At 44.6% G+C, this 13,751-nt stretch overlaps 1 protein-coding gene across 1 annotated transcript; it reads right to left on the bottom strand.

Annotated features, from left to right (window-relative positions):
• Positions 1 to 438: 438 nt before the first annotated feature.
• Positions 439 to 3,114, bottom strand: LOC105816797 (sperm acrosome-associated protein 5). Its single transcript, XM_012652299.1, has 4 exons — positions 2,881 to 3,114; positions 2,295 to 2,453; positions 721 to 799; positions 439 to 616 (listed from the first exon to the last, which is right to left on the bottom strand). Exons 1-4 carry the CDS (start codon positions 3,026 to 3,028, stop codon positions 520 to 522), a joined length of 483 nt encoding a protein of 160 aa, XP_012507753.1. The 5' UTR covers positions 3,029 to 3,114; the 3' UTR covers positions 439 to 519.
• Between the last annotated feature and the right edge of the window lie 10,637 nt (positions 3,115 to 13,751).

Genomic DNA, 13,751 nt, shown 5'->3' with positions numbered 1-13,751 from the left:
ATGAAGAGACTGTTATCTGCCTTAAATAAATATTTTTTAAGGGAAGCCAATTTTCATATCCCTCCCCCACTCCTCTATCTCCAAACCTGTACCTGTCTTGTGTACCAAGCATGTTGTGTACTTTACAAACATTAATTCATTTAATCCTCCCAATAACCCCCTAAGGTAGTTACTATCATTATTATCCCTATTTTACAGATGAGGAAACTGAGGCACGGAGAAATTAAGTGCCTCTTCCACTTACACAGCTAGTTAAGTGGAAGAGATGGTATTTGAATCCAGAAGAACATACACTCTTAATCACTACATTATCCTCCCCTCCTGCCCCACCCCAAATGATCTGGTATTTAGAGCTTTGAATATATGGAGGAAGTGATTGAATGGGGGTAACTCCAGGCATTGGAAAAATGAAGAGAGTCAGGCATCAGAGCATCTCTTGCACTGTTTACAGATATTATCCTTTATTAAATCCACAAAAGAAAGAAAAGAAAATTGAATCTTTGTCTCTGGGAATCTGAGTCACGAATGAATTTTCGAGTCAGTTTTCACATACACATCACAACCCTTGAGCCATTCAGATAAATCATGGCCAGAACAGTGTCGGCTCCAAGAATTCCTGGGAAATGAAGGGAGGGAGGGAGGGTGAAGTGGAAAGGTTGATGGGGTGGCAGTGCCACTATCCCTGGCTGCCCATGGCCCAGGCTATCCCCATGAACTTACCAGGCAGTCATACTGTTACGTGATGACACGACCCGCTTGGCACACAAGATGTCATCCAGAAGATGGCGATTGAGCAGGTCTGGGGGGAAGAGAGGGACATGGTGATCTGGTGCACTGGGGACAGGGTGACAGTGTATGGAGGGCCCACGGATTCTGGATTCCTTGGGGCTGAATAACCTCAACAACTACATTGGCTGATTCTGGATGACCTTGACTGTCTCATCAGCTGGTTGTGTATTAACTCAATCACCATGTTGGCTGGTTCTGTACAACCTTAACTCATGCTGATTGATCCTCGATGACCTTGCTTGACCTGGATGACATGACGTTGGCTGGTTATGAATAACCCCAATCTCCATATTGGCTGGTCCTGGACAATCTCAAACTCCCTGTATGCCAGTTCTGAATGACTTCAACTGTCATTTTGTCTGGTTGCGAATGATCTCAACTGCAATGCTGGCTGGTCCAACATCATCTGAACCACCATGCTGGCTAATTGGAAAGCTACTCAACTGCCATGTTGGTCTGTTCTGGTGACTTCAAACACTATGTTGTCAGGTCCTAGATAAATTCAACTCCCGTTTTGACTGATTATGAATGATCTAAATCTCCATGTTCGCTAGTCCTGTTCAACCTCAGCTACCATGGTGCGTGGTCCTACATGATCTCAACTGCCATGTTGGCTGGACCAGGTGACCTTAACTGCCATTTGGCTAGTTATTAATGATCTCAACCACAGTGTTGACCAGTCCTCAACAACCTCAGCTGCCATTTTGACCAGTTATACATAACTTCAACCTCCATGTTGACTGGTCCAGGACATCAACCTCCGTTTTATTGAATCCTGGACTACCTCAAATGTTGCCTCAAACTGAACAACCTAACCTTAATTTTATCTAGTATTGAGAAAAAACTCATTATTCCTATTACCCTGTCTCAGACAACCTCAACCTCTACAGTGGCCAGTCCTGGATAAGCTCAACCTTCAAACTGGCCAATCCTGAGTGATCTCTTCTGTTGTGTTGGCAGAGCTTGGACAACCTCAACCTCCACTTGGGCTGGCTCCAAATAACCCCACTCTCCATTTTGGCCAGTCTTGGCACAACCTTACCCACCATTTTGGCCAACATTGAACAACTTCAACTGCTATTCTATTTTGTCCTCAACAACACCACACTCTTATCTGGAAAGTTCTCTCATTTATGTATGGAGGTAGTTTGTTTCCCTTCCTACAGCCAAACATCTTTTTCACTCAGGGCCTGGACAACCTCAACGCCAAATCAGGACAATCTCTCCCTCTATTCCACATGGAGCTAAATTTCCTGTTTCCTGAGTCTCAGAAAACTGCCATGTCCATTCTGGGTGAGGGTTGGGAGCTCTGAGTTCTTCTGACCTAGACAATCTCTCTGTAGTCTAAGTAATAATACAGGATTATGTCTCTAACAGCAAAGCAACTTTTCTTCTTTCCCCATCAATTTTCTGCTTATTACAGGAGATTATGGCTTAGATAACCATGACCTCTCTGGGGGAATGAGGCCAGGCATGGCTTCAGTGTGTCCTCAGGGTTACCTTACCACGACAATCCATGTGACAAAGGTTCTGTGTGGGTGTGACACCATTGTCACACCACCAGGCAGAGTTCAGCTGGAAAATGCCATATTCGCTGCTGCCATCAGGATTGTGGTCTACGAAGGAGGTGTCAAAGCCACTCTCGTAGTGAGCCATGCACAGCCCTGGAGCAGGAATAAGGGAAGTAGGAGATAGGCATAGAGCCAGGGAATAGGGAAGGATAGGATGAAGGGGAAGACAGGGATGGTTGTCATCTCAGTTGTGAGGATGATGATCTTGTTTTGGTTGTGGTGATGTTGGTGATTATGGTGAGATATCAGTGATGGTGGTGGCAATGTATTCATGGTGATGATAGTGGTTATGCTATTGATTGTAGTGATAGTATTGATAGCAGAGATAGAGGTGATGGTTGTGAAGGCAATGATGGTGATGACATTAGAGTTAGTTAAACTATTCGTCACAGTTAGTCAGTGAGTGACCAAAGGGATCATTCTCTGGTCCAGAGAGGTGAAAAATGGCAAGGGAGGACTGGGTCTGAATATGATGGGTGGCTCAGGGTATAGATGGGACTTGGGGCAACCAGAGTCTCACAGTCTCCAACGCTGTAGCCCTTGTAGCCATTGAGGCCTGCCTTCTCCAGCTTGGTTGCCAGCTCGCAGCGTTCATAGATCTTGGCATCCACAGTGGCAACCATCAGCGCAGCCAAGGTCACGACCACAGTGCCCCAGGCCTGCATCATGACACCCACAAGCCCTCCTAGCTGACACCTTGCTCCAGTCTCACCCTGTGGTGTTCAGAATTATGAACATTCTGGAACTCTGAGCTCTATGAGCAAAGGTCTAAGTCATAGATTCTGGAACACAGGTTTGGGCACCTTACCACTTTCCTCAGTGCCAGCTCTGTAGATACCAAGAGATGTACACAAGGAAAAAGAAAGATACTGACATGTAGATAGAGATGGAAGGAGACAAAGAGGGGGGGAACCCCAGAGTTATCTGAAAGAGATGCAGGGAGAGAGGAGTTAGGGACACACAAGGACAGACAGGACTCTGGTACTAGGCCTCACATTGGGCCCACATTCCCCTACGTTCCTTAACACTGTCCCACTTTACTCTAGTTAGTCATGTTCTACCACTGGTTACCTCCGTTTCCACTCACTCTGCCCCTCATCACCTCTATTAACCCCCTTGCTGAGCATTCAGTGCTGTTCCCCACACTGTGCCTGCTACCACTTCTGATTCCTCATGCTCTGCAAAATATGCCCACTCTGCCCTTGCTCTCTGCCCCTCATTACTTCCAGTTACCCCTTGTATTAGTCCGTTTGTGCTGCTATGACAGAATACCTGAGACTGGGTATTTTATAAATAACAGAAATTTATTTCCTCACAGTTCTAGAGGCTAGGAAGTCCAAGATCAAGGTGCTGGAATCTGGTGAGCACTTTCTTGCTGTGTCCTCACATGGTGGAAGGCAGAAGGACAAGAAAGAACACCCGCTCCTGCAAGCCCTATTTATAGCGGCACTCATCCCTTCCTGAGGGTGGAGCCCTCGTGATCTAAACACCTCCCACAAGGCCCCACCTCTCAGTACCGTTGCATTGGGGATTAAGTTTCTAACACCTGAATTTGGGAAGGGACACATTCAAATCATAGCACTCATCCTCGGCACCTTGTCTACCTTGCTGCACTTACTGTGCTGTCCCATCCTAATTTACTGGGGGGAATCTGCCCCACTTGACACATTACATATTACAAATGACATATCACATACATATCCTCATGCTCAACTGCTTTGTCACCTTCATTCTTGTTCTACCTTTTAGTCCCCTGTTCACTTACACTGCCTCTCACCCACTTATATTCGCTCATACCCGGCCTCATGCTATCCTAATTCCCTAACCTTCTACTTCTCATTACCCAAATTCACTCATGTCATAGTCCTTCTTCATGTCCATTCGCTCTCCCTCAGACTCGTATCCTACTTTCACCTCCACTTCCTGCCGCCACATCAGATGTCTCCTGCTCATTCTCAAGTGGCCCATTTGTTAATTGACTCAGGCCCTCGTTATCTCCCCCATTCACTTCCTTTCTGCCTTTTCTTCACCTCTATTCTCTCAGATGCTGCCTACATCAGCCCCATTTCCTAGAACTCCGCCCCATATTCCTCCCAAACACTAGCTCAAGTTACCCACATATACTCACTGTACGCTTGGTCACCACCATTCTGTCCCCATTTTCTCTTCATTGTCCCCATGTATTCTCACTCTGCCTCTCATTACCTCATTCATTGAAATCCACTACCAGTGTAACCTCTGTTATCCTCTCTCACTCATATTCTGCTCCTGAGTCATCATGTCTAGTTGCTCCCTCTCTGCCCCTCAGCACCCCCATTTGCTCACATTTTTCCTTGAATTTGCACTTTTTGCTCGCATGGGGCTCTGTGTTTTCCCACTGTCCTCACCCCTGGCCGTGTGACCTTCGTCCCCTCCCTGCCTCACAATACCCACCTATACTCACCTGCTCTTCCGTTCCCCTCTCGCTCTGCCCGACAGTGCCTCCATTCACGCATGTTCTTCAGCCCACTCACGCTTGCTGATTCCCAACGGGGTTCCTGGACCACTGCTCTGTACTACCCCGTCTAGTCCCAGTCTGCCCCCTCACCTCCCGTCACTCTCCTCTCTCCGAGAACCCACGACTCAAACAAATGGAGCCTGGTTCACACTCTGCCATGTATTCAGCTCCATTCCCTCTTCTCCTGCCCCTCCTGCACCCCATTCTTCCCTCCATGCCCCACATTACTCCCATTCACTCCTACTTTCCCCGAACTCCCCTCTCTTTACTCATACCGTGCCTCAAGCTGCGTTTATTCACACTCTCATCCTTAGTGCTCATATCAACTCCATTCGCATTTGCCACCTTTCATTGCCCCATTTGCTAAGGGTCTGCTCCCATTCGCACCTTTTATTACTTAGATTGTGCCTCGTTTTCTCACCATTCACTCAGTCTCATTGTAATCTCAAATTAATTCACAGTCGAATGCGTAGTCATTCCCTCACTCTGCCCCACATTCACTCCATTCTGCTGCTCATTCACCTCCATTCTGTCGCCCTTTGCCTCTCCTTGCCCCCATTCACTCCCAGTTTGTCCTTCAGTCACCATTATTCACTGCCCGCCAGTCCCATGTGTCTCCTGTTCACTGACACTCCCAGCGACCAAGACAGAAAAGTCAGGATTCAGTTTGGCTGCACATACCAACACCACCACAAATAGCAGTGCTTCAAGAGGACAGAAGGGGATTCCTCTTTTAGAGGTGGGCAATTCAGGGCTAGCGTGGTGGCTCCAAGGTCACCAGAGACCTGGCTCCTTCTGCGCTGTTGCTCTGCCAACCTCGCCTGCTGCCTTGTGGTCCAAAATGACTGCTCACAATTGGCAATATTTTCATAGTTTTGATAAAATGTATCTTAAGAGCAATTGTAATGATGACTCGCCAGCCAGGCGGGGGGCCTTTTCTCATTGTCTTTGGGTGGGAGTGTCACATTGTGCAGACTCTGTGGTGGTACTAGCCACCTGTCAACTTCCCGCACCCCTTCACCTACCCACCTGCTGCTTAGGCTACTGAATGAAGAGGTTGCACCTGTAGGGACTTATGGTGGGGTGCCCAGGACAGAGAGTGGGGGTCTTGGCTCTGCAGCAGAAAAGCTGGCCTCACATAGCTTGTGCATGTGCACTGTGGGCCCTCGGACAGTTTCTGAGTGGCTGTATCCCTGTCTGAGAAACATTTCTGGAGCTGGCAATTACCGCACACCAATTCCTGCCAACCCTGAAGGATTCCCCCCTTTGTATAGGTGTGTGTGGACAAGGTGGTGGGGATGACATTTAGGAGCTGGAAGGGCCAGACTGTGACAGGCCCTGTCCAGCTCTTTCTGTTTCCCTCCTTCTAATGCATTGAGAGAGTGGGCAAAGTTTGTACCCAGGAGGTATTGATCCTTTAAGGAGCAAAGGACTTGAGTTCCTCTGTTGCTTTCTCCCTTTTTTTTAAAAATATTTTTTTTATTTCTAATTATTATGGGTACATAATAGTTGTATATATTTATAGGATACATGTGATGTTTTGATATAGGCATAAAATGTGTAATAATCAAATCAGGATAATTGGGGTATCCATCACCTCAAGCATTTATCATTTCTTTGTGTTAGGAACATTCCAATTCTACTATTTTAGTTATTTTAAAGTATACTATCACTTATCGTTGACTACAGTCACTTTGTTGTGCTATCAAATATTGTTCATTCTATCTATCTAAATATATTTTTGTACCTATTAACCATCCCATTTTATCCCCCTCTCCCTATAACCTTCCCAGTCTCTGGTAACCATCATTCTACTCTCCGTCTCCATGAGATCAATTATTTTAGAATTTAGCTCCCACATATGAGTAAGAACATGTGAGATTTGCCTTTCTGTGCTTGGCTTATTTCACTTAACATAATGTTCTCCAGTTCCATCCATGTTGTTGCAGCTTTCTCTCTTTGCCTTGTCTGCCAGGGAGCTCTATTCTTTGGCTAGTTTTAATGGGCTCCTTAGATGCCTTCTGGAAGTTCTGTAGGATATTGAATAAACAAAAGTCTATTGGGTAGAAGTTATGGATCTGACCTTGGGAACTTGTATGACCTTGGGCAAATTACTTAATCTCTCTGGAATTCAGTTCCCTTATTTGACAGGTGGGGGTCATAAGAGTGTTGTGGTGACTATCTGAGGCAGGTCATGTCATGTGCTTCACACAGTGTCTGGCACAGAGGAGATAACTGAATTATATCACTTGCTGTGCTGTGCCTTGGCAGGAGTGTCCTCACTGGTCTTCCTATTCCCACCCTTGCCCTCTGCAGTCTGTTCTCCACAAATCAGCCTGTGAGTCATCTTTTTATTTTTTTCCTTCTTATTTAAGAAAGTTTTATACACACACATCAAATTTTATTTAAATAATAATAAACAAATGTTTATGTGCCACACATTGTTCTAAATCCTTTAAAATTATCAACTTATTTGTTACCACAACCCTAATGAGGTAGGCACCTGTCATCATTCCACTTTTATAGTGAGGAAACTTAGAACAGAGAAGTTAAGAGTTGTACCCTAGGTCACACAGCTGGTCGGTGAGGGTTTGAACTCAGGCTGTCTCCATCATATTTGTTTGTTTGTTTGTGTCTGTCTTCTTCCCTGCTATATTCCCAATCTAGAACACTACCTGGTATACAAGAGGTGCTTAAGCAAATCCCTGTGGAGGTCATATTCTAGTGAGGCAAGATAAGCAATAAACAAATGAGTCAAACATACGTGTGTTTTTAACGTTTACAATGCTCGATTTATTCACACTGATCTTTTAAAAATCTGATCCCTTCTATGGCTTCCCATTATGCCCATAATGAAATATGAGCTCCGTCCCTGGCTGAGGAGGCCTTCTAGCACCTGCTCCCCCTGCCCACACCTCCTACCCTCCCAACACACTGACACCGTTTCTGCCCATCCAGAGAAAGCAACCTGTTGGCCACTACTTAATACACCCCTTTCACCCCTGGGGTGTGTGCGTGTGTCCCATATCGGCATTTATTAATTCTTCAGCTTGCCTGTCTGCATACCGACCTACCATCTTCATCCTTCAAACGTTACGATGTAAACTCCCAGCCTTAGCCACTGGATGGAGCCAGTGGCTTTTCCCTACCTCCTAGCCTCTGTGCTCGTAGAGAGACTGCCACGCAGCTGTCAATTACACCTGCAACCCTGTTGCTGCCCTCCAAGTTCAAGACACGAAATTGCCGCCTGCTAGAATCTTTAATTAGATACGTCCCCTCGCCGCCCCGCCATAAGAAAATTGGTGTCTGAAGTCTTCGGAAAGCCAGTCTCCGCATAACAAAGTAAATAGAGGCTCTCCGCAGCCGCCCTTCAAGGAAAGAACCGCGGTGGGCGCGGCCATCCCACCTCAGGGCTGTGTCGTCACCGGCGAGGCTACCTTCCCTCTGCGCCTGCGTCGTGGCCCGGTCACCTTCGCGGCCCCATGTTGACTATTGGCGGACGCGGTCTCAAAGGCACCACTGAGCGTGCGCAGAACTGGCCCCCGCAGCCCTTTAGGCTGCGGTGCCAGAGAGTCGGTCCCGAAGCGGAAGTCTTGTCGGGACCAGTTCTTGTAACGGTCTTCTCATCAGCGAGCAGAAAATCTGATGTCGAGAGAGTGAGGTTGAGGGGGCGAGTGCTAGGGGTCGTGGGCTGAGCGATGGGGAGTTCTAGGGGATGAGTGAAGGGGGGTTTGAGGGGGTGAGTGATGGGGGACCGAGAGGTCAGTGAATAAGGGTCTGGGGGCTCAATGGTGGCCAAAGTTATGGGGCTAGTCAGGATTGAATGGGGCTTATTAAACTTTGACTTTCACACATTTTCCAGCACAGTGACTTGCGCTAAGGGTTCATGCGCATCCCTCTCAGGCCCTTCTTTAGAGTGCCCCGCTCCTCCCTCTGCCCTCTTCTCTTGCCCAAGCCCCGAGACAGGGGCCTGTTGTGAATGCTCCAGCTGAAGTGAACCTGCACCTGAAGGCCTCTTTCCGGCTCTTGGGCAAGACGGCCCCAGTGAGGTGAGCAGGAAGAGGCACCTGCGAGGACTCACCTGACCACGGGCCTCGCCCAGAGTTTGGGGCCTGGCGCTACGGGGGTCTAAGGGGATTGGGGGTAAAATGTCATTGAGATAATAGTTTTAGAATTAAGTTTTTTGGCGTTTAATAAGTAAGATTTGAATTATAGATTAATTGGGAAATAGAGGAAAAGAAAATAAAAAGGAACTAATTTTACTCCCCCCATTTAAATGCCCATTCTTAGACATTTTTAGAGTGTATAGGGGTATGCCTTTTAAGCATTTAACATATAGTTTTAATATGGGTTCCTGCAGTTTTATAAACTACTTTGTTTTCATTTAGAAGTTTAATGTAATTCAGCTTAATTTTTTTCTATACTGTTTTTAAACTTTAAATTGAGATATGTGTGCCACAAAGTACGTAGATAGTAAGTGTACAGTTCTATATAACATTTTAAACAGCTGTTTAGTATTTCATCCCTTATAGTTCCTTATTATTAATCCCTTATTATGGGTCATATAGGAGCATTTAAATTTGGCATTATTAAAGTCAATGCTGAGGTGAAGGTACTTACAGAGAAATTATGATACATTATAATAGGTTATTTTATTAAGGAAGATATCTAGAAATCTAATTTCTGGGTCAGTACACAATGTAATACATGTATAAAACCTTTTGTGTTCAGCGTTTACATGAAGAAGAGAGTCAAGAATACACAGGTTGTTGTTAAAACCACATGGCTGCTCAAACTCTTCCACAGAGTGGCCTCATGGCCAGCTGGTGTGAGGGGATTTCTAGGTAGATAATTTTGGGCACTAAAAGCCTGAGGGGGTCTCCGCATATGCTCTCATATATTCTTCTCCACTTGTTCCAGCTCAGCCTTCACAAATCTCTGCTTTTTCTCAAGAAGAGCAGGAAATGGCCAAACCCCAGGTATGTATGTTGTCTGTCTGTTTATTCATCTATTTTACTGTGGATGTGATATGTAGGAATCTTCGCCGTAAAATAGGAAATTATTTGTAAATAAGGATTAGGATCAGGGAAAATGAGAGACAGCAGATCAAGGCCAGGTTAGAATGTGGACACGTGGAGGACTTAGGATGTAACAGATATATTAATTAATATAGAGCTGTCAGTTTCTCCTTGAGCCTTCTGACAGTCAAAGGAAAACATAACCAGTACCCTGGCTCACCTCACTTATCAGGAGAGAGCACACCCAGACCTCAGGGGAAGTCAGGCTTTCCTGGAGTTGGTCTTCAAGGCATTTCTTTGCTGGGTCTTCATGTGGATAGTGGAATTGTCTTCAACCCCAGCCTGCTAATAAATGCAGTCCCTGGTTTCCTGCAGATATTTCCTATAGCATTTCTCAGTGAGCTGGAGATATCATGTCAAAATGTAATTTGGGAATGAAATCTCTTAGGGAGCCTGCCTGTCTTTCAAATGATTTTCCTGAAGTAATTTTCTCAGTTGGACTTTCAATTCTCTTTGGGCCAAGAGACAAAGTTCTTCAGCTACCCATAGCTCACCATCTTTTTTCTTTCACTTTTAAAATTTTCATCTTTTAAATTAATATATAGTAAAATTGATTTTGCTACTGTACAGGTTGATAAATGTTAACACATGTGTAGATTGGTGTAACTATAGGATAGATAATAATTTCATCACCCCAACAAACTCCTGCATGCTACCCCTTTTATAGTCATATCCTTCCCCACCTGTAACCTCAGGCAGCCACAGGTCTATTCTGTATCGCTATAGTTTTGTCTTTTCAAGAATGTCATATAAGTGAGGTCATATTCTAGGTAACCTTTCCCTTTTGAGATGATTAATTTACATTCAATTCGAAGAATAATACAGAGAAATCCTGTATATCCTTTCCCTCATTTCCCCCAATATCATCCCGCAGAACTGTAGTATAGTATCAAAATCAAGTACAGAATAGCTCCACCATCACAAGTTGTTATCCTCAAGTTGTCCTTTTATAGCCACATCCATCATCCTTCCTCCCTCATACCCATTCCTAAACTCCTGGCAACTACTAATCTGTTCTATGTGTCAGGAATTTTCTCATTTCAAGAATGTGACAGAAATGGAATCATACAGTATATGACCTTTTGGGATTGGATTTTTTTTCACTCAGCACAAGTACCTGGAGATTCATCCAAGATTTTTCATATGTTAATATTTCTTTCTTTTTTATTGCTGAGTCCATGGTACCACAGCTTATTTATCCATTTCACCTGTTGAAAGACATTTGTGTTATTTCCGATTTTTGGCAGTTAGGAGTAGAGTTACTTTAAACAACCATACGCAGGTTTTTGTTTGAACACACGTTTTCCTGTCTCTGGAGTAAATATTGGATTGCCGAGTCATATTGTAAGTGTATGTTTAACTTTTTAAGAATCTGCCAAATTGTCCAAAGCATTGAACCATTTTTCATTTCACCTAGCAATTTATGAGTTCCAATTGCTCCACATTTTTGTTAATACTTGGTTTTGTCAGTACTTTTTACATTAGTCATTCTAATAGGTATGTAGTGGTATATCTCCTTATGCTTTTAATTTGCATTTCCCAATGGCTAAAGATGTTGAACATCTTTATATGCTTTTGTATATCCTATTTGATGAAGTGCCTGTTAAAAAGTTTCTGCTCATTTTAAAATTGGATTTTCTCACTACTGAATTTTTTTATATTTTATTGTTCTCTGTGCGTGAATTATATGCAACTTGAAAAATAGTTTGCATGGCTCCCAAGGTGAAGAGACTTGTGAGTTACATATGCTTCACAAGGCCCTGGGCTCTAAACTAGCATGAGTTAAATACAACTCACATGGCAGTTAATGTGTTAATGATAAGAGGTAATGTTTACTGAGCATTTAGCAGAGCCAAGCTCTGTGCTGAGGACTGTGCACAGACTAGCTCATATAACGCTCTCATCGGCCCCACTGTTATGACCCCCACTTACAGATGAGGAAAGTCAAAAAATTGTGACCTACCCAATGTTACCACAAAGTACAGCAGCAAAGCTGGGATTCCAGCCTAAACCTGTTTGACTTCAGAACCATGTTACTACTGCAGGATGTCTCTTTGTTGGCCAGCTACAAAGGTTAATGAAAAATAAGACATCAGTGAAAAATCAAAATAATAAAGTATCTATTTCATAGTCAAGCTGTTATCCCATTGTGTTGTAGATTTTTAAAGCACCCACACACAGATGTACTGGTTTTAAATCCCAACTTCTCATCTAATGTGGGGATGCTAAACAAAAAGATCTGCACTTTGCTGAAAAAGCAAAAGTTAAAATTCTGGTGTGACAACTGGTTGCTTCTAGAAGGAAGAATAAGCAAATTTTGAAATGGGTTTTAAGCAAACAGCAGGGGACAGGCAGGCCTAGGAAACAGGAAAGGGAGGGGAATGATTCGGGCTCTGTTGCTGAGTTTAGGCTCAGAGACTGCAAACAGGAGCCTACAATAAAACCCAGGGACATTGAGGAGAAATCCGTGTTTTTCAGATTGACAGTCCAGATAAAGGAAGGCCATCTGGCAAATCACCAATGCTCTGGTTTAGAAGCAGATTATCTGTTGCCTCTGAGAAAGTGCTCAACCTTCTCCCTCTCTTGGTGAAGAAAGAGGAGCAAAGGGAAAAAGAGAGATGGAAGAAGAATCTTTTTTCCAGTGTTCTTGACCGCTCCAGACCAAGCCTAGGCAAGCATGTCTGCTGGAAGCTTGCCCCGCACCTTTCTCTGCCCTCTTCTTTATGCTTCCCCCTTCTCCCTCCCATCAACCAACTCCTGGGAAAGATTGTGACAAATCAGTGCATCCTGGAGTCTCTGCTGTGGCCTCCATCTGATACCACCTCAGACAGGTTCTGACTCCAATAACCTGAGTATTGCTCTCTTTCCACTCTCTCTGGCTCCTCTTATAGACTCTGTGGAAGGAAGCTCCTGACTCACCATATCCAAACAATTACCATTCACAGCATAGGGAGCCATCAGTATTCTCCACCACAGGACAGCCCTTCTGTCCCAGGGAAGGTGCCTCTTGCCAGAGTGTGCACCCAAGAGGGAGGACCCTGGAGTGGCATCGAGGGGGAATAAACGCTTGCTTGGGCAGCCACATCTCCTGAGTCAACCTTGATGTTGTTTCCCATGACTTAATTGTATCAACTCCGAAAGGCTAACCCCCCTCAACCCCTCATGGAAAAGTTAGCTGAGCTACCACATTGAACTTTTCCTACCACCTCTTCTCATTAATTCTACAACATGTCTCAGAACTAAGCAACACTGTTGAGTAGCTGATATCCATGGATTTTCCCTTTACCACCATTTTGATGCAAGGATATTGCTATAATTTGGATGTTTGTACCCCAAATCACATGTTGAAATTTGATCCCCAATTGGAGGTGGGACCTAATGAGAGGTGTTTGGGTCATGGGGACAGATCCTTCATGAATGGCTTGGCACCATTTTGCAGTAATAAGTAAGTTCTTGCTCTATTTTCCCACAAGAGCTGGTTGTTACAAAGAGCCTGGCATACGCACCCCTCGCTTCCTATCTTGTCATGTGATCTCTGCACACAACAGCTCCCCTTTGCCTTCCACGCCTTCCACCATGAGTGGAAGCCACCTGAGGTTTTCATCAGATGCTCAATCTTCCAACCAGCAGAATCATGAGCCAAATAAACTTTTTTTTTCCTTACAAATTACTCAGCCTCAGGTATTTCTTAATAGCAACACAAATGGACTAAGACAGTTATTTCAATGGAGCCTAAAAGAAAAACCTCCAAACTTGTCTTGGCATCTTGTACTTTAGTGGTGGTTCCATCAACTTTATTCTTGAGACCACTTCTTT

Source organism: Propithecus coquereli, unplaced genomic scaffold (assembly GCF_000956105.1).
Source record: "Propithecus coquereli isolate 6110/MARCELLA unplaced genomic scaffold, Pcoq_1.0 Scaffold388, whole genome shotgun sequence".
In the NCBI taxonomy this organism is placed as follows: Eukaryota; Metazoa; Chordata; class Mammalia; order Primates; family Indriidae; genus Propithecus; species Propithecus coquereli.
The sequence above is the reverse complement of the archived record's forward strand: the minus strand, read 5'-3'. Positions and strand labels throughout refer to the sequence as shown.

Excerpts from the sequence above, each read along its gene's own strand:
- LOC105816797 (XM_012652299.1), bottom strand. The coding sequence starts at position 3,028 with ATGATGCAGGCCTGGGGCACTGTGGTCGTGACCTTGGCTGCGCTGATG. Across the intron at positions 2,454-2,880 it reads GGGCTACAGCGTTGGAGACT|GGCTGTGCATGGCTCACTAC; the intron begins GTGAGACTCTGG and ends TTCCTGCTCCAG. Across the intron at positions 800-2,294 it reads TTGTCACATGGATTGTCGTG|ACCTGCTCAATCGCCATCTT; the intron begins GTAAGGTAACCC and ends TCTTCCCCCCAG.